At 39.6% G+C, this 25716-nt stretch overlaps 3 protein-coding genes across 7 annotated transcripts in view; 1 reads left to right on the top strand and 2 right to left on the bottom strand.

The window, feature by feature from the left end:
- The window catches only part of LOC131668026 (trehalase-like), a 30799-nt gene extending 19750 nt beyond the window's left edge, over nucleotides 1-11049 (top strand). Inside the window, exons 9-10 of the mRNA XM_058941834.1 lie at nucleotides 9156-9303; nucleotides 10565-11049. Of these exons, the coding sequence (XP_058797817.1) occupies nucleotides 9156-9303; nucleotides 10565-10614 (198 nt within the window). The 3' untranslated portion in view covers nucleotides 10615-11049. The remainder of the gene's footprint in view (nucleotides 1-9155; nucleotides 9304-10564) is intronic.
- Nucleotides 10853-15752, bottom strand: LOC131668027 (B9 domain-containing protein 1). Of its 5 annotated transcripts, none has more exons than XM_058941835.1 (5): nucleotides 15343-15752; nucleotides 14815-14926; nucleotides 13346-13454; nucleotides 11626-11747; nucleotides 10853-10991 (listed from the first exon to the last, which is right to left on the bottom strand). In XM_058941835.1, exons 1-5 carry the CDS (start codon nucleotides 15472-15474, stop codon nucleotides 10894-10896), a joined length of 573 nt encoding a protein of 190 aa, XP_058797818.1. In that variant the 5' UTR covers nucleotides 15475-15752; the 3' UTR covers nucleotides 10853-10893. The 5 variants fall into 5 exon arrangements, with proteins under 5 accessions (XP_058797818.1, XP_058797819.1, XP_058797820.1 ...); XM_058941836.1 differs by having other exon boundaries at nucleotides 11626-11744; XM_058941837.1 differs by lacking the exon at nucleotides 10853-10991 and adding an exon at nucleotides 11273-11480.
- Nucleotides 15753-17409: 1657 nt separating this feature from the next.
- LOC131668045 (aconitate hydratase, mitochondrial-like) lies at nucleotides 17410-24152 on the bottom strand. The gene is made up of 10 exons (XM_058941868.1): nucleotides 23913-24152; nucleotides 22316-22470; nucleotides 22077-22243; nucleotides 21635-21978; nucleotides 21124-21535; nucleotides 20840-21042; nucleotides 20110-20398; nucleotides 19757-20030; nucleotides 19328-19676; nucleotides 17410-18751 (listed from the first exon to the last, which is right to left on the bottom strand). The coding sequence occupies exons 1-10, from the start codon at nucleotides 23943-23945 to the stop codon at nucleotides 18611-18613; spliced, it is 2367 nt and encodes a 788-aa protein (XP_058797851.1). The 5' UTR covers nucleotides 23946-24152; the 3' UTR covers nucleotides 17410-18610.
- Nucleotides 24153-25716: the final 1564 nt, after the last annotated feature.

The raw sequence follows: 25716 nt of genomic DNA, 5'->3' as shown, positions 1-25716 counted from the left end.
TGCTTAAATGATTTTTTCATAACCTGACATATGCTTGGCCTGAAAACGTGAATACGTTAGGCAAATTGAAACAAAATAATCGAATACGTTGTATCTCGGAAAAAAAAGAAATGACATATGTACAGCTTAAATCCGAGGACATGCGTGTGTTTGCTTTGGTTGTTTATCAAACGCGTGCCACTTTTTCTCGTTCCTTGCAATAAATGTCATAGCGCGAGGTGAGCAGGGACAGATTGTAAAAAAGAAAGTTATTTAGTTTATTTATTAGCTTACGTCGTATCTTTTACGAGGTTATGCGCAGATGAATTAATGAAAAACGACTTGATAAATGACCCAGGCGTTTGTTAAAACATACCTTCGCCACGAGAAATAGAAATTTACGGCTCGATTATTATTTTTATCAAGTACGAGGATAACCGCTTTCCTCGAGCTACCTTGGGAAATTTACTTATATTTCTTGGAAATCCTCTGAGCCGTCATTTACCTTCGCTGTAAAAAAGTTAGGAATTCTTTTGGAAGAATTGAAGCTGATCTCCATCTTGATATATCTCTGAAGACGGACATTTTCTGCACTGCATATTAAACTATGAAAAATTCATTTAAAAGTCCATTCGAGATAAACTCAATTTCAACGCAATTCCAAATTCCCCATCAATATGAGAAATTCCAATGGCAGCGTTTTTGTTCCGACCCACTAGATAGCTCATAGTATTAAGCTCATAGGGTAGGTACCCGTTAATCCAGATAGCCCAGAGGATAAGCCAAATGGAGCGACGCGATTTGCTGTAAATGCTGGACATAGGGATAACTGCACCTTTGAACTCGAAATTGAGAAGTAGCGTGCAAACTTCGATAATGGTCAAATGTCATGTTTGATCGTTGTAAGCTATACACAACATGCGGCATTATACGTTCATTTGTCAATTTTATGTCAACGAGTTAGGGTCAATGAATTTCGATGCGTATTAAATCAAAGTGAGCCAAGAGACAGAGAGAGAGAGAGAGAGAGAAAGCAGAATTTGCATGACGTTTCATTCCCAGTGGAATACATCCGACTTTAGTCAGACCAGTGCGTGTGCTGTCGCTTGCAGCGACCGACGAACATTTCCAAAGTTTTTAAGAAACTCGCGTAAATGTCGTCTTGATGATACGCTCGAAGCATTCTCCAGAAGCCAGCTGTTATTAGTCAACTGGTACGTCCTTCCAATTAAGCTACCAGCTGGATTAGCATTCACAGCTGAAAATTCCACTCCCCGCTGACTAAAAGAAAGAAGACTCGAGCTTAATTGGTTAATTAATTGGTTCTGGCGTTCGTAGTCGAAGAAAGAAGATGAGAAGTTTCCCCAAAACTTTATAAGTAATTGCCTATATTGCTCGTAATGTTGTTTTGTCGCACGCACGCTGAATGAAATAATTCGCACGCCTATCATCCGTCTTTCTCCTAAAAATGATTCGACTACTTAAGTTTGTCAAGAAAATTAGAAGTTGGTTTGACACTGATTAATCACGCTCGTGCAAAGTGAAAATATATTTCATTAGATTTGTTTAGAAGGTCTCCACTATCGCTCTCTGTCTGTCTCTCTCTTTCTCTCTCTTCTGTTTTTTTTATCTCGGTCTATACGGGACACACTTCTTTTATAGTCAACATCAAAGTCGCATAAAATCGAAGCAAAATAGTACCATCCAATCCATTCATCATGGGAAAAGGGAGAGTCATATGAACAGTCTATAACAAGTAAGATTACTTAGCATTCGCCGAAAAATATTAGCAGTTGGACAGTTTTATCTCTCTCTCTCTCTCTCTCTCTGCCTCTTTTTCTTTTTTTCTCACAATATTATGCAAGAAAGGAAAACAATGCGAACAACGATTCTGATGACAAGTTGGAAAACAAAAAACAACAATGATCCGTCAGGCTCGGGTTTGATAATTAATCAGTCAAAGAGAGCAATGCCGGTTAAGTATTTATAAAGGTCAAGTCTGCTACTAATGGAATCGGCGTCTGGCGCCGTCAGTCTACCCTACCCGAGCGTTAATTATTCCAATCGATCGCCCACACACTGGCTTTTCATATCTCTCTTTCTCTCTCCTTGTTCTTTTTTTCTCGTCACGTTCATTTCACACGCTTCCTCGCGTTTTCTCATCTTTCATTTAAAAAACAGCTTTAACGCCGGCGGGTGCATTAATAGCTATCTATACACGAAGTAAATATGTTATGTACGTATGATCAAATCAATTAGTAGGCACGAATTTGCATGTAACAGCATAATGCCTTGTGCGCGCGCGCATATTTGTCATATTCATCAACTAGATTCTATTAGCACCGGTCAAACGGAATTGATAATCAGTTATTTGTCGGCTTAGTTTGTATTTTAATCAAGCAAAAATGTCGCTTCTCGCGAAATATTTCGCGCGCTTGTTGTAACAGTTCAAGTCCCGGCGACAACGGCCGACGATTCGCATAAGCGCAATCATCGAAAGCAAAACTGACTTGGCCGCTGTGAACAAAACGAGGAAAACAATGCTTATCAGCGCGCGTGTAACGAGAAACGAAACGGAATAAGTCTGCACCGGGCTATTTACAAACTGTCGGAGTTCATGAAAATGTCACGTTTCATTAATAACCAAGCGTGACCCAGAAAAGCCTGCTCGACAAATGATCATCCCAGACACGGACGCGCGCGAAAGAGGGGATGATAGGGAGAGAGAGGAGGAGGACATAGAGGAGGAGAGATATTTACATTTTTACGCGTGCCTAAGCCTCTTAACGAATGAAAAATTATCATCCCTTGAAAGTTGTCTCGTAAAAACAACATAAATCTCGTGCGGCCTCTTCTCTCTCTTTCCAAAGACTGACCTGCCGCGCGCGTGCGGAGAAACTACTCGGCTTAGTGCGCGTAATGTGCCTTTTGTGCGCGCTAAATGAGGAAACTTTCGAATAAGCAAAGGCAAAGCTTGGGGAGCGTAAAAATTACGTCGCTCGGCGTCGTCGCCATTTTATCTGGTATAAAATTATTCCCTCTTTCGTATACGCGTACATAAGCGGCCGGCTTTTCTTATGGCGCACGCTGTCGAGAATTTCGTTCAAAGTTGCTCTCTCTGTCTCTCTTTCTCTCTTTCTTTCTGTCAGATAAACTCCATTAGCTCGGCTTTATTCCCACGAGAGATCTTTGCTTGGCCTTCCTCGTATACCTATTTTGCGACTTAGAGACACCATGCGGCGAATTTTGCCAGAAAAGAGAGAGAGAGAGAGAGAGAGAGAGAGAGAGAGAGAGAGAGAGAGAGAAAGCGGCGGCGAGAAGGAAAAAAATTAAGAGTGCGGACAGGGCGCGCGAGCCGAGTTAGAGAGAGAGAGAGAGAGAGTACGTAATGGACGTTTTTTTATGCGTGATTTTATTGCACAAATCGAAGGAAGTCGGCGATATGGCTATTTTTACGACAAATGCCACTCCAATGGTGTTGAAAATCTCGCTGCGCGATAAAAGCTCGACTGTGTTCTCTTTTCGTCAATTATATCGCCGCCTAAGTGATTGCCATTAGATCGATCGACGGCGACGCGCTCGCTAACGTAACCAATGCTACTCAGCCTTTGCCAGCAGTTCTTCGTTTCTGAGAGTAGTTTAAGCGTATATCTTTACCTGCTGTTAGTCGGCTGGAAAATACATCAGACATGCACGCGGCTTGTTGAATCTGCACTCGCGCAGCCTTCTGTCAACGTCTTTACCGTTTGAGCTTTTACATAAGCAACAGCCCTGAAGTTCCAACGGCGATTTGCTCGTGCACTTGCGTATCTAACCTATGAAATCCTCTCCGTACTGCGGCTAAGCTGACCCGTTGAAAGAGCTCCGAACAAACGGTAAGCCTAAGTGACAGTCTAATTAACCGGTCAGTAGTCCGACTGCGCAGCTCGAATCCTCTTGATTTTGCTTTACCATAATTCACGATTTCCGCGACGGCGCGTCACGATGCGGCCGACAGCGACAGAGAGTTCGGGAACAACATTTACTGTCCGCCAGATGGAACGGTGTGAGCTGCTCTCTGCGTCGATTGCTCATTATGCAAATTAAGAGTTTACGGGGTAGGCGTCTTCTTTACTTCAACTCCGTGCTCGCGATCGGCTTTCAAGTAAACGCGCTGTTTACGAGATTTGTGGTTTCGGGATCCACCTCAGGAACTAATTTAGTTAATGGCTCATTTTAGAAACGAGCTTCCGAGTTCCGTTTAATTTGCTTGGTTATCGTTCCTGTACTGATAGTCAGCGGAATTGTAAGTGCGCTTGATATACTTCTTTTCCTTAGTCGCGATATTTTCTTTTATTAATGGAATTCATCTCAATTGCGAAATTAACAGCTGCTGATTTGAGATTTTCTTTATTAACAATTCAGAGCTGGAATGACGTGCAAGCAGATTCAACTCTGTTGATGGGATTGTAAATTTAATATTACACGTTTACGAGTCGTTGCTATTCGTGAACGTTATTAATGAACTTGCATAATTTGTAATAATAAATTATACAATACTCTGATTTTAATATTTGATTGTTGTGTGTCGACATAACGACGTTCGGATCGGCAACGGTTTGTTACGAATTTGTTAAATTTTTTAAGGAATTAACTTTTCATTCAAATAATAAATGTAAGGCGTACACTTTGTTGCTTTTCTCAGCATTTTTAGACTCGTATTGAAATGTAGCGTATCTTGCATTAAAGACATATTCTTCTTTTCTTTTTGGCTCAATTAAGTTGAAAATATTTAAAACAGTGATACACTACGTAATTACTGTATGTTGATGCGTATCTCCTACGTTTTATTGGACTCCAGGTTAATCCACTTTTTCGGTTTTTACAATGAAATTGAATTTACAATTTTTTCTCGGCGAGTGCTACTTGAATGTTAAATTCGTCAGCCATTCGTCTTATCCAAGGGTCAATGACATTGCAACGACATTACACTTAATTATTTACTCGCCTTTCTCGCGCGAAACGAGCAAAAACAATGGCAGAGTAGCAATTTCTATTCAAATTAGCCACTCAATATATGCCAACCTCGAGCAACATTCCGATGAGTGATCGCTGCTGCAACATAGTCCAGCATATGTTTATTCTCTTATCTCTTATCTCTTCGCTTACCGTTATACTCGTGCCTGCAAATTATTTGATCTTGCATGCATTCGTACGCATATTGCTATGTACGATCTTGGTATAAATTGCATTCTACTTAGAGCGATGGAATTCGATTGTTTGCACGAAGAAAAGCAGATTGGTGCTTGGTTCGTTGTTCGGAATAAGCGATTGAGCCAGTGACGAAATTGAACGCGAGGAAATCTCGCGTTACGCTGAGCTATTGAGCGCTCGCGTTACAAATCGAGCGAGTTCTGCGGTGGACACGGAGTACGCGTTAACGGGCAATGTACGCCCTCGCGGCCATGAATCCGAAAGTTCGGATATTAGCGAGTATTAACGAGATAGCAGCGGCGCAGGGCTGCAGGAATAACTCGTATAAAAGCGAAATACTTCGCGCTAAGCTTCTCTCTCCCGTACTTGAGACTTGCTAATACAGCGAGATTTACGCTTGGGAGCTCAGTGTACACCCAGTTTAACCGCTATTCTCACACACATATCATCGTTTCTCATTTGTTCCTTTGAGAAAGTTTTTGTTGCTCACGGCGTCTATTCGTAATTGCGTTAGCTGCACTCAACGACTAGTTTGCCGCAAGCGTTAATGCGAGTTTGAGAAATTCATGATTCGTCGAGAACACCGCGTCAGCGTACACTTTCTCGGCCTATTCGTTTCACGCCACTCTAAACGAGATTTAAAAAATTCCATTAGCGACTTTCGAAATTTTGCAGATCCGTCGAAACGCGAAACTATTGGATTTCACCTTTGTGTTCATTTTCCAGTTCGAGCGCGCCAATTTAAAATGAAAAATGGCGTGGAAGCACACGACCGATATCATCGAATAGACTGCCGTTCTGGCAGAACTTATTGCAACTAGATTGCAGATTGAATTTTCTTTCTAACTGCTGTCGTAGCTCACGTCTGTGCTAGAGCGACACGCCAAGTAGAGTTTAATCATTCTTCTTTTTCGCTAGTTCGCCGAAACTTGCGCTCCAGACATGAGAATAAAAACATAACCAATAACTCGACGACAAGCCTGCTTGGTTGTCGTGTACACGCGAGTGCAAGTGTCTGTTGCGCGCAGCATGGCCGAACGTCAGACGCACAAAGTGTTTTCGTTGTAATACACGCCGTTGACGGCTTCCACGCTAAACGTGGCTGCCGACCGCGAGCAAACAACGCTAAATTGGCGCGACTAGTCGAACAAACGATCCCAGCAATTTATGCGCGCAACACGTGCGCGACAGTATCAAAAGCGAGGTATCTCTTATGCCCCCCTCTCTCTCTCTCACTCTCTATCAACGTTTACACTCGACATTGAAGAGGGTCTGCATACCGTGCGGTAATGCGATAAAGCGGCGCCCAATCCTCGCCCTTGGATTAGTCTCGTCCAAGCCGTTGTGTTCAGCCGTCGTTAACAGAATTCCAGCAACAGATCCTCTATTCCTCGTGCAAACCAGCAGTAGCTTTCTCAATGCAAACGTCCCAACGAGCGCGTAAGTTAATTTTTAGCGTTATGAGCGCTTCACACGACCAAACCGTGCAACTTTCTTATGAAAATTATTCAATCGCGACCTGTGCTGGCGATTAGTTTGCTTCGGGCTAACGCGGCGTAATTATTGTTGCACTAGGATCTTAGAAATCAATTACTGAGATAGAGCTAATGTTAAGCAGTTTGAAAATCCATCATTTTCCTTTCATTTTCTTTTCATTTTATTTTTCTTACTATTTTTATAATAAATATTTTTGAATGAGACATCGAACGCATTGTCGGATTGATCCGAAATACTACAATGCAATATAGGATAGGAATTTTTCATTTTGCCAGTTCCATGATTGGAAACAATCTTTTGATTAATTAAGTTAAAAATATTTGAAACAGTGATACTCTACGCAACTATTACATATTGAATTTTTTTTACGTTTTATTGGATTCCACGTCATCCACTCTTTCAGATTTTACATCGTAATTGAATTTCGGATTACTTTTCACATTCGCCAAATGATAAATAAATAAAAAGCTTAAACACAAGGCATTTCAACAATTGTATTCCTTAGAACGTGATGATAATTTAACATTTTGAAAAGAGAAAAAGAGTACATAAAAGACATTGCAAATACTGCGGTGGCTGAAAGCTGAGCAGAGCAACGAGCCCTGAAGCGTACCCGCGAAACAGACGATGAGAATTGGATGGATGTATATAAGTCGCAAAGACGAGCTGGAACACACAGCAGTAAGCAAGCCCGAACATCGATATGACGAGTGATTGAATTCAATTTTCGTCCGGCTAATCGCTGCTCGTGACAGCTGCCGCGTCCTGGCTTGCACTCGCGGCCGATTATCAATTTCACGACTGAAATTGCCGTAGCTCGCATTCTATTGCCGTGGCCGCGTGGCAGCCGAATGAAAGTGAAAATGAGGATGGTGCTTGGGCATCGCGGAGTAAGCTCCACGTATGCGCTGTTAATCGCTTTACGAGGTCGCGCTCGGCCTTTTGCCGATCGTATACTGCCTTTGATCTCGTCACTTGGGGATTCTCTCCAAGGTGGAAAAAGAAAATTAGTCTCTCTCTCTCTCTCTTTCTTTTTCTCCGTGATGGATTTTTTTCTTGTCGCAAAGAATTTTCGATTAGTTTAGCGAGGGAAAAAAGTAAGTGAGCTCTTTATGGCAGCGTAGATCAAACGCGGCTTTCCCATGGAGATATAAAAGTCCGTCGGCTGTCTTTAATCTTCTTATCCGTTTATGTGTATATATATATAAAATAAGCATGAACATCAAATCTCAGACCGATTGGAAAAGAAAATACACGAGCCCAAGCGCGACATCGAAGATACTCAAAAGTTATTACTCGGTTACGTGAGGCTATGCACATTGATTGGTTTATTATTTCTTATGGAATACATCACAACGAGATTTGCGTGTATCTTCTTTCTATGCGTAATTAAATTGGATTTCATGGAATAATCAAACGGGATGATTTTTGGATACAAATGTAAAAATGCTGTAAAGCTGAAGAAATGATTACCGTCATTTCCATTACAAGGCCAATAAAAATATAAAAATTTTCAATTTCAGCTATGACCCGACGGAGAAAACAAAAAGTTTAGCCGCGGAGAGATCCCAGGGAAACGCCGCGCGGCTCAAGTCGATAAAATAAAGTACTGGCGCGCGATATGCGCATAAATTTCTTGTCCATGGAATCTTAACTGGGCAATAGACGTTCGTATCCGCAGTGTCGTTATTTTTTACGTAAAAAAAGAAAAAAAAATATGGCTACGCACGAAACCATGACAGAAGAAATACAGACAAATAGGAGCAGAGCGTCACTGTCTGCCGAGTAAAGATCATCGGTGCCGGACAAAACGTCATACAAGTCAAACGAGAAAGATTCCTTGTTTTCTATGGCCATTTATATAATCACGTAAATCCTCTACCTCGAACGCATCGAAACTTTTCTCGAAATTGCCCTTACCGCTAATTAATGTGTACGGCATCGTTAACGAATTGCTCCTTTCACTTTTGCGCATGCCACTGGAATTTACCTTCGTTCGCGGTAAAATTTTTATTGCTTTTGTGAATAAACTTACTAATTGATATCCACGAGAAAGTCTTGACGTGTTTTTATTTGTCGTCGATTTTTATGATCGTCACCGGAACTCACTTTTCCAGCGACTAGAATTTCTGTGAAAGCTTTTCCTAAGTTTTATCCTCGGTAACAATTTCCACAATACATAGGACAATTTAATTAAAGAATTTGTTCCTTTTCGTTATTGGAACGATAACCATTGTACAGTAAAACTATTCGTGTGATATTCCCCACGCTCCCTGACATATCCACGCGATCATCAAGTTTATGCGCGTGGGAGCAAAAAAGAACCACTAAAACTAAGAGAACACCAATACATCATTCAAGCGAAAAGAATGAAAAGAAGAAAAAGGGAAATAGAAGTGATAGTCCGGAACACATCCATGACGAGGCTGGAATTCGCAAATTGTTTCAAGCATTTTATTAATGTACGCGAATTTTGTGATTTACAGTACGATGCAGTGATACCAGGCGAGTTTGGCGGCGGCGGTGAATATCCCGTGCAGGATGGCTTTGGTTGGTCGAATGGAGTGGTGCTTGAGTTCCTTCATACTTACCCTTGGGCTGAGTACAGAGACGAGAACAATCAACTGATGCGAGGTGAGTAGTACGAACTGAGTTGTACCAGGCACGATGATTATCAGTTCGACACCAGTGACACAAGCCCACTGGATACGTATTGCAACATTTGATCCAGTTTGCTTTTTAAGCGCTCACCTGAAAGCTTTCCTTGGTCTCTCTCTCTCTCTCTCTCTCTCTCTCTCTCTCTCTCTCTCTCTCTTACCTATTTTATCGGGTAGCTCGATTGCAAAGACCTTTGAACGAGGGCTTCGAAAAATATGGAGGATTTGCATAAGCGCCACGTGCACGCGCGTCTCACAAATTGTTCGCACGACAATCCTCTTTGGCTCGACGTTGCAAATAATTCCTTCGGCAAATAGCCTGGATTTGCAAGGCGCGCACGCCTTTCCCTTTGTACACCGCAGCGTGCGCCTTTAGCCAAAGCGAGTTTTACGGCGAGCGCGAGGATTCTTTGCCCGGAGTGTTTGAGTTTTGATGAAAATGACGTTGCAACCGGCCGGCAACTTTTTTAATTATACGCATACGCAGCAAACATTCTCCTTCGCAGCAAAGCAACTCCTTTGTAAAATTCCACGTAACGTTTGTTGATTCTAAGCAAACAAACGAATGCTTCAACTAAACCTACGCGCTAATTAAGCCGAAAACGCTTAGACGCTCGTACGTCAGATACGAAAAGCAGTCAACAATATTCGATTGGAAATTGTACGCGTGATACATACGCACAGTGATTTCAGGCGAGTATAGCCTACGGTCGATTCTACAATTCGAATATTTGAGAGCCATCAATAACATAATTGCGATATTTACATATAAATGTATAATATCGGCTTCTCGATGAATCCAGCGATAGAAAAGACTGCCCGATCCTCGTCCGCTTCTGCTGCCACTGCTGACGCGGATCTTCTAAATAAATCTCTATATCTCCCTTCAAACTCGCTCCACTTAAAGACGAAAAGTAATGGATTTTTCTGCTCTCTTTCGAGGCGAACTTCGCCGAATTTATGCTTTTACGTTTGTCTCGTTACTTGTCAATATGTCACGCCTTTGCTTTTGTTATCTTCGTTCGCGACTGAGTAAAGTTATAACCCAGGTTTTTTTCCGTTTATGCAAATATTTAAGTTGCAGTTGTCTGTCGAACGAAAATCAATGCAGTCGAGCTCTCATGAATTGATAAGAGCGCTACGCGATCTCAAACCATATGAAAAGTAGCGATGTACGCGCGTGAACAATAAATGATCGAACAGACAGTTTATTTTTGCCTATTCTAATCTGTTCTCAGATCCATATGGAATCAATTATATTGATAAAGATTATTCGTATTACGAATAGCCCAGCTGAGTGCGTCACTTTGGAGAGTCTTATAAAGAACGTCAGATGATGAAGATAACAAGGTGCACTTTTATTTAATACTTTATTTACGTTGCTAAAAAATTATAGCTACTTCAAGTTGACAGAAACAAACAGTACTTATTAATCTTCACTTAAGGGTGATTATAGCTGTAATTAAATTACTTATCTATAAATAAAAATATCAATTGATGTTATCATGTAAATGCGGGCTCCGTTGTACAATGTAAAACAGCAAAAAAAAACGAACGATCATTGTTATCACTGACGTTCTCCATTATCGTATCCTAATTGGAAAAAGTCCTTCAATACGACGTTGAATGTAACATTAACAAATCCTTGCACCTTCATCCGCGTCACTGTAAAAAGAGACGTCCAAACGAAATGAGAAATGCTGTGAATTGAAGTCATTATTCAAGCATATTTCAATATTATACGATGTACTTAATTATGAAATATAATGAAATTCTGTACTTTAAATACATCATTTATTTAATTAATGCTCTTATTTCTCCATTATAATTATATACAATGTAAATGAAAGTACATAATATTTCTCGTACATCACGCTGTCAAAAGATGTCATGTACATGGTATTACACATAACATATTTTGTAACATAAAATTGAAATTTTAAATATAACGCATGTCATGGAGTCGAAATCCCGATAAACAAAATCAAAAGTAAATTTTTAACGGTTGACCTAGATATTGTTTGTCGATGATGAATTAAAAGCCAGCTCTTGATCAACATAGACCATTTCACTCGACAAACCTTGGATATTGCATTTGAGAAATTCCCGACAGAGCAATGAATGGAAAAGTAAAAGCTGGGAACAAATAAACGACTGAATATTTCATCAGATATTTAGTTGGAACAAAGTAAAGCAAATAAAAGAAGAAAAAAATTTTGCCGTCGACAAAGTAGAGGGAAACAAAAAGGGAAAGAAAAAAAAATGGAAAATAGAAAAGTAAGTCCAGCTAGCAACTCACATTCCCTTCCATCGCCAGTCGCGAGGATGCCAATGTCGATGAGTTCAGGTCTGCGTCCGGTCAGCCAGGCGGCGAATTGTTGCATCAATGAGGACGACTCCGGCACGTACAAAGCAATCCTGCTGTGCATCAAAACATTGAAGGGACAGAAAAAATTGAACAAAAAATAAAGGCAACGGAAATCAGTCCTTGCGCGATTTGCTTCCCGACAAGCGGCAATTGATCGAGTGATGTTTCATTCTCGGCTTTATTTATTTTTCCGAACGGCTGACCATGGGATTACGACGTTGCCGAGTAGTTTATTTGACGACAATTGCACGTGCTCGCTTGTTACGAATAACGAGTAAATAAAGCTGTTCTGTGCGTGCTTCTTCTACATATTTATCTATTCTTGTCGCAATTGATAACCAACAATAATTATTTCGATAACGTACAATGGAGTTTACATTTACATCATCGTTTCCTCTTCATAAATTTCACCCGCGTTTAGTTATTTTTGATTTTCGAATAAATTCATTTGTCAACAAAGCCTCAGCTTTTATTTGTTAATGAGGTTCTTCGCGTGTTTACGGTGACATTATATTACTCCTTTCAACGTTACGCTTAGAAAAATATCGGCATGAAAAATATATCAAGATAGTAGAGGAATACATATTCTACTCTAAAATAACGTGTAAAAAAATGTAGCCAACTTCCTTACCATACGTTGTCTGGCGACTTTTATTAGCTCGCTGATATAAGGTTTCTCGATGTAGTAATATCAAATGTATCTGGGATTAATGATGTTACGAATACCAAATTAAATGTAATTCGATCACTAAATATTAGACTCGATTGAAAACAAGAGTTTGAGACAAGATTTTCAATTCACGCGGTGAACGTTTAAGGTGCGCTTTATCAACGATATAATTGTTCTATCCAAACAAGTTTTCAGCTGTGTGCCGAATCACCCAATTGAATAATTGCTTGCAACTTGTATAATCATCGATTATTCGGAGTCGCAGCAATTCCAGCGTGTTTATTACTCAACTCTGCGAATTAATTAATACGTTTCCATAAATTCCGTTAAATGTATTAAGCGTTAAATCAACCTTCGCTTCCGACGCTGCTAAATATAACAACGGAGCTACTCTCTCGCGAAAATGCTCACTTGCGCAAACATTTGCCTGAATTTATGTAAAACTTTGATAAGTCGCAAGCACACGTAAATATGCCCGAGTGAAGATTCATAAAGTATCGAGCACGATTTCAGAAGAGCTGCGTCATTTGAATATGTCAAATTCAGTCAATATTGAAATGAAGAAATTTGAAATGCGCCTTCCGCTTTTACGTAGGCGGCCAAAACTTGTACTGTGGTCTGAGGAGTGCGTTTACGGCTTTGCCACGCAGAATAGCCGCATAATAATTAAAATACGCGCGAGACGGGTAATTAAGTTGGCACTGTAGATTATGAGACAGCGAATAAAACAGTGAGAGCGGTCGAGAGATATGAAGTGATAAGTGAAATTGCATTATACTTAGTTACGGCACGTAAAGCCCTTGGGATAGTTAGAATAGGCGAGCGAGAGTCTTAAAAGACCTCGCCCAAGTCGCAAGTCTCATGATAATCAAGTTGAGCATTAAGGCAAAGCTCGAGCAGAGTGCATCAAGCTAAATTGGATGTATCGGTGTGAGCGCGCGTGCGTGTGTGGATGCTGCAGATGGTCTAGTGCTGTCTCACCGCTTCTCATGCCTGCCGGTAATTAAGGGCAGTCGACAGGCGCCGTAGCCCCTGATCACGTCGTGACCGAAGCCGTCCAGTCCGTAAATTGAAAGCAGCAACTGCGGCCCTGTAATAAGCCTCCATCTTCTTCACTGCACCCCCCCTCCTTCTTCTCGCTCTCTCTCTCTCTCTCTCTCTCTCTCTTGCTCTTCTTCTCGCTACGCAATCACAGTCGACTCATACATAGACCACTAATCATAGTCCACGAGCTCGAGGCAGCTGAAAGCCAGTGCGCCGACGAATGTTGCTCTTTTGGATTTGTAGGCACTAAGCGATAAGGCGCCACTTACCTGCCAGTTTATAACCCGGCTTTCTAACGGATTGCGCGCTCTTGCGATGAGCTTTGCGCGGAAGAGCAGGCAAGCAAACGTGAGCTCGCGCATTCCCCTGATACTTTGACAACTTTATATTATAAGATGTTCAAGGCGAGAACTTGTAGCTTCTTCCCCCAGATATGCTCTCTCCGTTTCTCATTCGCGCTCGCCACATTTCAGAGTGCGATGAAAAACCAACGCGCAATCTCTTTGGCATCTACCTTCGCTAATTAAAATGCGCAGCGAGCTGTCTAAAAGCCAATCTTTTCCAATGCTGCCTGATGGCAGTCATTAAGATAACAGGCTGATGGAGGCTTTTTCATCCAAATGTATGTTAATCAAGGAATAGAGGCGTTTAGACGATTAATTACCGCGCGACGAAGACGATAGGACTATGTATCGCCACGTCAAAGTGTCAGCGGAAAAGCAAAAAAATAGAAAGGGAAAAAAGTTGTCAGGAAGTTCTGGGGTGAACTACATTGAAAAGTCTCTAAGTCTCGTGGAAATTCCGAGTTAGCATATTTTTCTCTCGTTTTTCTTCCGCTCGGTCGGTTCTCTTGCGAACAACCTTAGCCATCGTTTTAATAATTCAAAAGGCTCTCAAGGACCTTCAAAAGCTGAGTCTTGACTAGCAACAATTTGTACTTTGGAAGCATCACAGGGCTGCGCTCGGGCAAATAACAAGTTAAAGGCACGAAAAATTATCTGCGCGAGTTGGCAAGATAATAGCATCCAATTTGCGGGCCGTAACGTCGACAGGGCTCGCACAAGCTAACCAGCCGGCTATGGCAAAAGTACATTTCAATAAGCGTCAGAGGCAACAAAAGCCATCACGCGGTGGAAATGCACTTTACGAGTAGCTCCTTTAGTTCCACGGGCCTAACGAGCGAACGTTGTCGACAACAACCACCAACTCTTTTCCATTATCAGGTCTAGAATTCAATTGGAATTTCCATGGTGATCAAACGCAAACACGGCGCGCCGGCATGAAAAGAAAAGAGCAAGGACCTAAGATTGAGCTCGCCCGATCCTTTTGACGGTCCCGAGTAAACAAGAGAAAGAGAGAGAGAGAGAGAGCTGAGAGAGAGAGAGAGAGATAACGAGAAAGCTTACAGCCGTGTGGATTAGTGCTCTTGAAGGCCACGTCGAGCGGGAAGTTCCAAACAGCTAGCCGGCGGGCGTCGTTGCTGCACTTGCTCATCTGCGTGAGACCCTCCTCGATGCCCTTCGATGGTGACAAATTAATTCTATTAAAACTCTCCGTTACACGCGTTTGCTAGGGCTACGTGTGCCCACGCGGCGTCGTGCTCCGTTCGATCGATAATTAAGCCACAGCGTGCTCTATCCGTTTTCCGATCAACTCGAGACTCGAGAACTAAGTACTTGTCGGCAACAGATGGGTTGGAGATTATCGGGCAAGTCGGTCGAGCAGCTTATAGTGAAAGCCCATAAGGGAATACGCGCATGCAGTTTTCCCAAGCTGATTAATGCACCGCTAACGCGGTATCGCGACCGAGAGAATACACGAGCGCTCGATTCCTAACTCCACCACTAAAGAGCAAACGATGACCGAATAGAGCCGCAAATGAACAAGGTAAAAAGCTTATGGATATGTGTGCATATATATATGTATATACATACCGCGATGAGGCTCCACTCCGGACCAAACTGGTAGGCGTACTTGCAGTAGGCGTTGCTGATGTCGTAAAAGTCAGCCGACTCGATGGAGCCACTAATGCTCAGGAAGAAATCACCAGCCTCACCGCCAGACATCCTCGTGTACGCAGCACTCTCTCGACTGGATCGGCTTATGCACTATCCTACGTTCGTTGGCGGTGGTGCCGCTTTGCGTCGTCATGACAACTTGGCACGTGTAAACTGGCAAACACGCGCGCACATCTGCCGCTGTTCGCTCTTTGCCCGATGAAGATTGTTTGATGTCTGTCTGTCTGTCTGGCTGGCTGGCTGTCTCTCTGTATCTCACTCCGTCTTCCTTTTCCTCTTCTTTTTCCTCCCACTTCCAGAAGGGAAACATATACGCGTGTCTTATTCTTATCCTCCGCGAGAGGGCTTTGTTTGTTCTCATCTCGTTCCCCCGTGTTTCCCTAATTGCGAACCGAATGACGGCGCTCGAGCAACTTGTTTGCTTCGATATCATCGTATACGCACGCCTGCATGCTTCATTGCTAATTTAATGGAGCACTAGCACGCGCGCGTGCGTTGCGCTAAAAGGGAGTCTCGTATCTGGCTAAGTGGATATTAACTCGGATAGAGTTCCTGTCATTGTTTCGTGGCCATCACTCTCGCGTAGCCAATTTGATCAACGGATTTCAACCAGACTAGCTCGTTTGGTTGTGACGAACCGTTTGCAATTATGCCAACTCTCAGTCTGCATTTCATGTAAAATTTACTTATCCTCGACTTGTATTTCGTTGTCGACTATGAACTTTTTAAAGTGGAACGAATCATCAAAAATAAAATGACGTATATTTTTTATTTTACAGGCTTTTTTTTGGGTTTTGCGGGTCTACTATAATTTACGGTTCATCGATAGAAAACTGCAGTAAATTTCTTCCGCTTTTTACAAATAATTATTGGATAAAATTGAACTGTTCACAAGTTAGACTGAAACAAAATTTCATCAAGTATTAAACCGATTTCCTTTATAAAACCTTACTATGAATTTTATTAAAAAATATTACATAACATTTGAATAGTTCAACCTTTGCGAATATATTGTTTTTCATAAGAAAGGCTTAATCTTAGTTTTCTATCGGTCATCTTTGAATTACTGTAGACCCATTTTTCAGAAGTTATTTAGAATTACAGGGAGATACATTTTTCAATATATTTTAGACGTAAGTCGTGTAAGTCTCTAAAACTAGCCTAAAAGTAAACAATTGAAAAACACTTATATTTTTACGTTATATAAAGCATATAATGTGTATAGATCACTTGCACGTCACAAGCATAACAACAAAATCTCCGTCGCTTAGCAGAGCGTTCATGCGACACACATTGCTTTTCGATTACTTAAATTATCTGAGAAGCTCTAAAAGAATCGCAGGCTTATTTTGATAAGTGAACAAGGTCTATCAGCTTTCATCACGTTCCCTTTTCCCAGCTGTTTGCTCATACTCAAGCACCATGGGCTTAATTGAAATGATTCTACATTATTCTTATAGAGCACGAACGGACCTTTGAGTACAAATATTTAATCCATCTCGTTATTAATCTTGAGATATGTGCTTATGGGAATGGGGCAAATAATTGTTAAGAAACGAAATTAAACTACGTGAACCTGCGCGTGCGCTGTGAATCATGATGTACATTAATATACCGTGAATATTCCTTTTTTCTTTCTAGTATGTATTCTATTTTTTTACGTAATTAATCATTTTTATAACCTCTTTTGTACCAATTTCATCCGAAATCAAGCTTCTCTGGCTTTTCTTTGAGTGTCTCTGCTTTATACTATTTTGACGCAACAAACTACATAGCTACCTAACAGTGGTTACTATTGGGTCCAAAAGCACTCTCCCCAGGGTAAAAATAACGGTAAATAACATTTATTTCAAGCTGCAAGTCACGCGTAAAATGTACTTTAGAGTCTAACATATATATGTTTCTTGGCTTTCTCGTCCGTTAACATGCTAAAACAAATGTATGAGAATAAAGAGGTAAGTAACAACGTGACACTGATATATATGTGTTTTTCATTGAATATTTTATTTTTATAATTCATTTTCGCAAAGAATGACGATGATTCGATCGTTCGATACAATGGAGCCATTCGCGCGCTCGCACGCACAACTGCCCCAACGATGGAGCAGAAGCGCCAGTTGTTATTCCGAAGATGTAAACTTTTGCGTGTAAGTAAAAATCAAAAGGATACAAGCTCGAGCGGGACCAATTACAAAAAAAAAGAACAACAAAGATACTAGCATGGTCCCGTACGATGAATTTATTCGTAAGTCACAATTAATCAGTAACGTTCCATTTGTTTTTCATAAATATATTTATACATCATTGAGTAGCGAAGGGCATGGGAGTAGCGAAAAAAGCGGCTTCGATATTTAATCGACGCATCCGGCCTGGGGCGTACACGATTCTTCACTTTGAGACCGGATAAACGTGCGAAAAACATCGATAATAACAAACTTTTTTCCATCGATTCCATTATCCGTTAACGTTCGTTAAATTCCTCAGAAAATATTGAAAAACGTTTTTTCCTTCTCTCACTCTCTCTCTTGGTCTCTTTCTCTCTCTCTTTCTCTCTGATTGCTTGAAACAACTGGTGCTACTCTACACACCTTTGTCGTGCTTTATTAATTTTTATTTATTATTTATTTTTGCTTGCATATTTTTTTGATACTTTGTAATTTGTAAAATCGTAGCATTTCGAACGCAATACTACGGATTCACTCAAAGCTGCATTCCCTCCATTAAAAAGTCTCAAGAAATAATGCTGAACGTACATTTGGAAATATTTGGCTTATCAATTCGCGTTTACAAACGTGTCAACGGAAATAATGATTGCACCTTTGCGTACGATCGCCTAGTAATAAAAAGCGAGAATACATCTTCGTAAATGTTAAAGTTGCATTGCTACGTTACATTATGACTTCTCGTGTATATCGCTATTATATCATATATAATATGTATACATATATATAATTGAATCAGTTTTAACCAGTTATGCACCTTCGACAGTCGCGGTTAGCATTCTCTCTCCTCCGTCGTATGAGAAGTGTATCGAATGACAAAAGCAGTATAGAGCACGAGAACGGAAAGGAAAGAGGATGCTCGCGAGCGCTAGATAGCGTGCTTCGTCTAATTTTAACCGGCCTACGCGTAACTAGCTGTGAAAACATATTCGTTGGCGGTTCGGATCTGCATCCAAAGATCTTCACTTGCCAGCGGCGATCTCCTTCATTCGGTTGAGCGCTGAGCCCGCCTTGAACCATTCTATTTGTTGCTCGTTCATCGTGTGGTTCAACATGATCGAATCGACCTTGCCGTCCTTGTGTTTGATCTCACATTTCACCGGCTAAACAACAAATAACAAAGGACAAGAAAAAATTAACAAGAAAAAAAATTGACCATTAATGTTTTTCCAATTTTACGTAGAATGCACATCTTGAACATTATTATATGTTATATGCATTTCCATATGTTATTGATTCTTTCTTTTATTTGTACGAAATCAACATTTATTTGTACGAAACTTTCATTTATTTGTACGAAACAACCAATTTAAATGGCGCGATCTTAAAAACAATAACCTTGTCCCCTAAGAAACGGGTGAAATTTGTATAAACGTGTAAAATAAGTCAAACGACATAATAGCGTGGATGAATCTCATATAAATCGACAAAGCCGGTAAACGGTAATAGGCTTTCGTAAAACTTAAAAGTTATTTGAAATATCTCATCAGAAAAACTAATATCTTCGATAACGGGTATCTCAATATCAAACAATCGACCACTCCAATCAGCCACGATCCAATATACGGAGTGATCGCGAATTTTGTCATAAAATAGAAAAAATAGCGATGACCTCGATAAAGAAAAAAGATGCGATAAAAATTCAATGTACAATCGTGTTCAGGATAAGCAGTACATACCTTTCCAGGGGCAAGATCTTTCAAGCCAAGGAGGCTGATTTTGTCGGTTGGTTGAATCTTGTCATAGTCAGAGGCGTTAGCGAAAGTAAGTGGAAGGAGGCCCTGTTTCTTCAGATTGGTTTCGTGGATACGAGCAAAGCTCTTAGTAATGATGGCACGGCCACCCAAATGACGTGGCTCAAGAGCGGCATGCTCGCGAGATGAGCCTTCACCGTAGTTTTCATCACCGACGGCACACCACCTCACGTTGTTCTTCTTGTAGTGGCGCGCAACGTCTGGTACTCCACCCCATTCGCCGGTCAGCTGATTCTTAATCTTGTTCATTTCACTGTTCTCGGCGTTTGTGGCACTGGAGATAACAAGAAATAAGATATTTATTTCATACAAGATTGAAAATTAAAACGCACGAAAAGTAAAATGTTTATTTACCCAATGAACATATTGTTTGAGATATTATCCAAATGTCCACGATATTTAAGCCAAGGGCCAGCGGCAGAGATGTGATCAGTTGTGCATTTTCCTTTGACTTTGATGAGAACAGTCATATCGATAAGGTCTTTGCCGTCCCATTTGTCGAAGGGCTCGAGAAGCTGCAGACGTTGGGATTTTGGATCAACGTCAACTTTGACTTTGCTTCCGTCAGGTGGCGGTGAGTCGTAGGTATCCATGCCAGGATCAAATCCTTTAGATGGCAAGCCGTCGCCTAAAAAGAAAAGCGTGAAAAATTGAAATTATTTTTTAGTAATAGTGACGAGTACAATTTATACAGTAATATTACTGACCATAGGGGTTGTCCAAGAGGAATTCTTTGCCATCGGCGCCTTTAAGTTTGTCAGTCAGAGGATTGAAGTCGAGTCTACCAGCGATCGAAAGAGCGGTAACGAGTTCAGGGCTGGTAACGAAAGCATGAGTGGCAGGATTAGCATCGTTACGCCCAGTGAAATTACGGTTGTACGACGTGACAATGGTGTTCTTATCTCCCTTCTTGATATCTTGTCTGTCCCATTGACCGATACATGGACCGCAGGCATTGGCAAGCACGGTACCACCAAACTCCCGAAGGGTTTGCGCCTAAATATGATTAATTGTATGTTTATGAATTTGTGAAATTGTTTTTTGTTTATATATTGACCGACAAATGAATTGTACCAAAAAATTAAATACAATCACTTGTTGGCAAATTCTGCTCATGTAGTATTATATAAAATTATATAAACAAAGTGCTATTTTCATGATTACTTTTCTATTCTACCTGATTTTCGCTATATTCAAAATAACTATTTATAACACATGATTTATTAACAGTATTTTTATGAACCTGTAATAAGTACGCAAATAGAACGTGAATTCTAAAATTGCCTAATGTAACTTGAACAATTTGGTGTTAATATTGTTTAGATAAAGTAACGAAGTATTTCGTTCTGCATTAAGATTGTCTAATTCCAAGCAATAGGTGACAAAATAACACCATCTATTTTTAGATGATCGTTAACGTAAATAACGTATACTTACGATTCCGTCACGTTCGATGGTAGCACGGACTTGCTCAGAACCGGGGGTGACGTTAAAAGCAGATTTAGCCTTAAGACCATGTTTCATGGCCTGCTTAGCAATGTTCGCACATCTGCCCATATCCTCGTACGAGCTGTTTGTGCAGGAACCAATCAGACCAACTTTTACTTCATTTGGCCAACCGTTCTTTTTAGCGTTAGCTCCTGTTTGACAAGTCCGTAATATTAGTTATAATGCCTCTACAAATTATAGGTCATTTTAAGAAAATGTATTATATAACATACCTAATTGCGAGATTGGGTTTGCAAGATCGGGGGTGAAGGGTCCGTTGACGTGAGGTTCCAGAGTAGACAAGTCAATTTCGACAATTTGATCATATTTGGCGTTATTATCAGCTGAGAGTAGAGAAGATTTGACTGAGTCTGCGGCAGCAGCTATGTCACTACGTTGAGTAGATTTCAGATAATCCTTCATTCTATTGTTATAGGGAAACAAAGAGGTGGTAGCCCCGATTTCAGCACCCATGTTGCAAATAGTAGCCATGCCAGTGCAGCTGATGCTGTCAACACCGGGGCCGAAATACTCTACAATGAAGCCGGTACCTCCTTTAACAGTAAGAATTCCAGCTAGTTTGCAAATAACGTCCTTAGGGCTAGTCCAGCCTTTCAACTCGCCAGTTAGTTTGACTCCAAGAACCTTTAATTGAAAATGATTAGTATTAGTTTTACCATTCTATTTTTACAGAAAAAAATGTTATAAACTATTGTCGCATTATAGAAAAAACTGTAAACTAACTTTTGGGCATTTTAACTCCCAAGGGATGTTAGCCATTACATCTACAGCATCAGCACCACCAACACCAATACACAGACAACCAAGACCACCTCCATTTGGAGTATGAGAATCTGTACCAATCATAAGAAGACCAGGAAAAGCATAGTTTTCAAGGATGATTTGATGAATGATTCCTGATCCAGGGTTCCAGAAGCCAACGCCATACTTAGCACCAGCAGTTTTTAGGAAGTTGTAGACTTCTTTGTTGATGTCTTTAGCACGTTTAAGATCTTGTTCACCACCTATTTGAGCTTCAATCAAGTGATCACAGTGGATGGTAGATGGAACAGCAACTTTTGGAAGTCCTTTTTTCAATATAATTTAATAAATTAATTTCAATCCAATGTATATAATAATACATGTTGAAAATGTCAATTTATATTTATTTAAAAATGCTCTATACCAGAGCTGATGAACTGGAGCATAGCCATTTGTGCTGTTGCATCTTGCATAGCCACTCGATCAGGACGTAACCGCAAGTAACTGGTTCCACGTGTGATATCCTGTTTATGGGGCTCATCTAAGTGGGAGTACAAAACTTTTTCTGATAGAGTCAGAGGACGATCTAACCTGTAAATATTGCAATACTTAAATGATTGTACTGAAAATAACTTTTTTGTTTCTTGGTTACATAAATCCTACCTCTTCTTCACAATTTTTATATTTTCTTCAAGCTTGTCATAGGGCAGATAGTTGCTTTTATCAAATTTGGACATAGCCACCTTTGCAGCAGCATAAGTAAGTGGGCTGGTGCTGAAACATCTTTGTTGAATTTCAGCAGCTATAACAGCTACTTTCTGAAATGGAAAAATTAAATTTTGTAATACTCAATAACTTACAAACAAGAGAAATAGTGCATGATCATCAAAAAACAAAGAAAAGAAATTATTAAAAACAAATATTTTCAGAATTTTTTTCATCTTATCTTTGTTGACAGCTTCTAGATATCTCTCTTATGAATTTTTATATAATAATGCATATAAATAGCAACCTATATGATGAAATTAGCAGAGTTGAATTGGAACTTATAAATTATTAAACAAATTTTGAATTATTATATCATCTTATACTTAGACTTTTGGAACATGTTATAAACTGATAGTTCATAAAAAAATAAGTATTTAGTGGTTCATAAAGTTAAAATTATGCTTATTATAAATAAATGTATATACCATAGAAAATTACCAAGTACTTATTTAATTTAATTCCTCACAAAATAGAATGTGATAAAGCTTGAAGTGTAGCTATAGGCAGACAACACCGCTACTTTGTTAATTATATTATACTGTATATAAAAAACTGTAACTATACTTCTCTTATAATATTTAAAAAATATATCTTTTTAATACATTTATCCTAAAAATATTAATTTTCTAGATTAGTTGATGAATAAATTGCATTATTTTTAATTGTCAAATTGAAAAACTGCAAGCTAACAATTTGAAAACGATGGCTTCACACACGCGCATGCTTCGTGCCTCTCGAACGAGCAGAAGAAGACGAAACATAACCTTGAAATCAGCAATCGCGCTCAGGTAGATATTTCGCGCGCTAGATTATATAACAGCTTCATAAATTTTTCCTCATCGGGATGATGATAAACGTAGAGTTTACTGGTAAATTCAACAGTCATAAAGATAACGATTCTTATGAAATAAAACGTAAGATTGCGCAAAAAAAAATTCTTGTCATTGGCTGCAATGCCTTCTGCTTATCGGACAGCTTCAAGGTTAAAAATAAATTAGAAAGACTTTACAATGACCAAAGTTTGGTTGCAATGAAAATTGAAACATAAATGCATGAAGTAAAAGAAAATTCCTAGATTTGTCTTTATTTAAAACCTTGGTGTGAAATCTGGTATGGTTACAATAGCAAAAATATTGGAGTTAATACATAAAAAAAGTAACAAAACAAACACTAAATGATAGCTTAATGGTGCATGAGTAGTGCATAGATTGCAGAATAATAGTACCGCTGACAGTTTTTATCGTCCGTCGCGACACAAATGACAAAAATAAATCATTATAGACTTCTTTTTGACCTTTACACAACAGCTTATAACTCTGCAACAAACTGTAACCAAGATAGCTTCGGGTACTAGAAAAAGAACACTGTTCTAACAAAAAAAAGTACCTACAGTGTCTTATCGCACACTGTAACCTTGCAATAAAGTAGAGCTCCAAAATTTGAAATAATTAGGTTGAAAATGGCTCCGAAAAAGTCGGTCGTGTGGACATACCTGGGCCTGCAAAATCCGAGCGCAGTATGACATTGTCGGCTCCGCTTTTAAGGCAACGTTGTGTTAAATATGGTCGCTCGAGAAGTTGAGTTTATTGTCACGATTTGGATTAACGAATGGATTTTCTCGCCTCCCCCGTGTGGCAGTCCTTCTCGAACCGGCCACCAGAAAACTGTTCTGCTTACGAATTTCCTCTTTGTGCTTAACCCGTCGTCTACTTGATTTTCCTCTAGCGCTCGTGTGACGTTCTCGAACTCAAGAAAACGACGCTGGCGCGCACGCGCTACATTTATGTTGCAAGTTACGCCGTGCGCGCAATGCGCATGATTATTGTTTTACCGCGGATTTTTTCAGGCACACTTTATATAACGTAGGTAGATAAGGTAGGTTTTTAGGTTTATGCCGGAGTTGATAATAAAGAAAGCTGCGATTTTCGAATGATATCTATTTTTTATAAGAATATCCAAATAGTTTTATAAGAATATCCAACAACAATAAAATTGCGTCAAACAATTTTTGTGAAAGTGATTCCTTTTCTTTAAATTCTTTACTTTTATATTACGTACAAATTTTTCAGTGCAGGTAGAGCAAATATTTTCAAAAACTTCGCAGTAAGGTTTGGAGATTAACAATAATAATAATAAAAAAATGTTAAAATATCATGTACTTTCCTAGGATATCTGTTTTCTGCAGAGTAAAATAGAATAATTCTTATAAAATAGTTTTACTAATATCGCTGCATCGATCACTACTACCCGACTCAAAAAACATAAATTAATTAATATAGAATTAAACCAAAAATAACAAAATATAATACACATATAAGTCAGAAATAAAAACATAATACTCATTGAAGTATTATGTTTTGTATTTTGTTAACTTCCGTAATAGCAAATACATTTACTTATTGTCTCATTTTCATAGATAGATTGCTAAAAAACTTGTAGTAAATAAAAAATAAAAATATTGTTACGTAAATAAGAATTTAAATGCTATTAAAATCTGTAACATTTCAATGGTTCGGGTAATATAAAATTTGTTAAGAGAAATAAAAAAAAGTAAATATGGTAAATGCTATACTTTGAAGTATTTTTCAAATCCATAAAAGTTGTATTACGGCGGAGTTCCAAATTTATCATGATAATATCATCGAACTGGTAGCCGGCATGAAATGTAAAAGTAAATATCGCCGTATGAATCGAGCGATACCGCGAGGGAAAAATCACGGGAAAAGCAATAATTGTCTAATTGGATAAGTGAGCTAGTTATAAAGCAGCAGACAATAGGAAAGAGCGTTGAATTGAAGCTATTCAGACATCACATTGAATAAAGTAATTGAAAAAGGGTGTAGACAAAACGTATATCCGGGACAGTTGCGGCTTGTAGATTGATGTTGCATAAATTAGCGGAACACAGTGCGGCGAAAAGTAGCTGGAGCACGATTGAAAACTATTCAATCTGGTCTGAGCGCGAGCCGACTTCGTTCGGAGAGCCGCTCCTGACTTAATCCACGCTGTGATCGCTCGCAATGTTTATTCAGATATACGATCTTATCGCGCGCTCTCTTGGCTAGCTGCAGCCGATATTTTCCAAACGGAATTATTTCGCTCGCTTGAATAACTTACGTGTGCATCGATATCACTCGATTTGCGATTCGAATATTAAAAAATAAGTTGACATACTTCACGGATATTGTCGAGCGGCTCTAAAATCAATTTGGTACTCTTTACCGAACGATTTATCCGATTGATATAGATCAATCATCGTTTTATCGCCGAAAATTAATGTCGATAGATCTTTCTTT

This window comes from Phymastichus coffea, unplaced genomic scaffold (genome assembly GCF_024137745.1).
Source record: "Phymastichus coffea isolate CEN01 unplaced genomic scaffold, Cenicafe_Pcof_1.1 PCOF00072, whole genome shotgun sequence".
In the NCBI taxonomy this organism is placed as follows: Eukaryota; Metazoa; Arthropoda; class Insecta; order Hymenoptera; family Eulophidae; genus Phymastichus; species Phymastichus coffea.
Note: the sequence above shows the minus strand (reverse complement) of the source record. Positions and strands in the feature narration are given on the sequence as shown.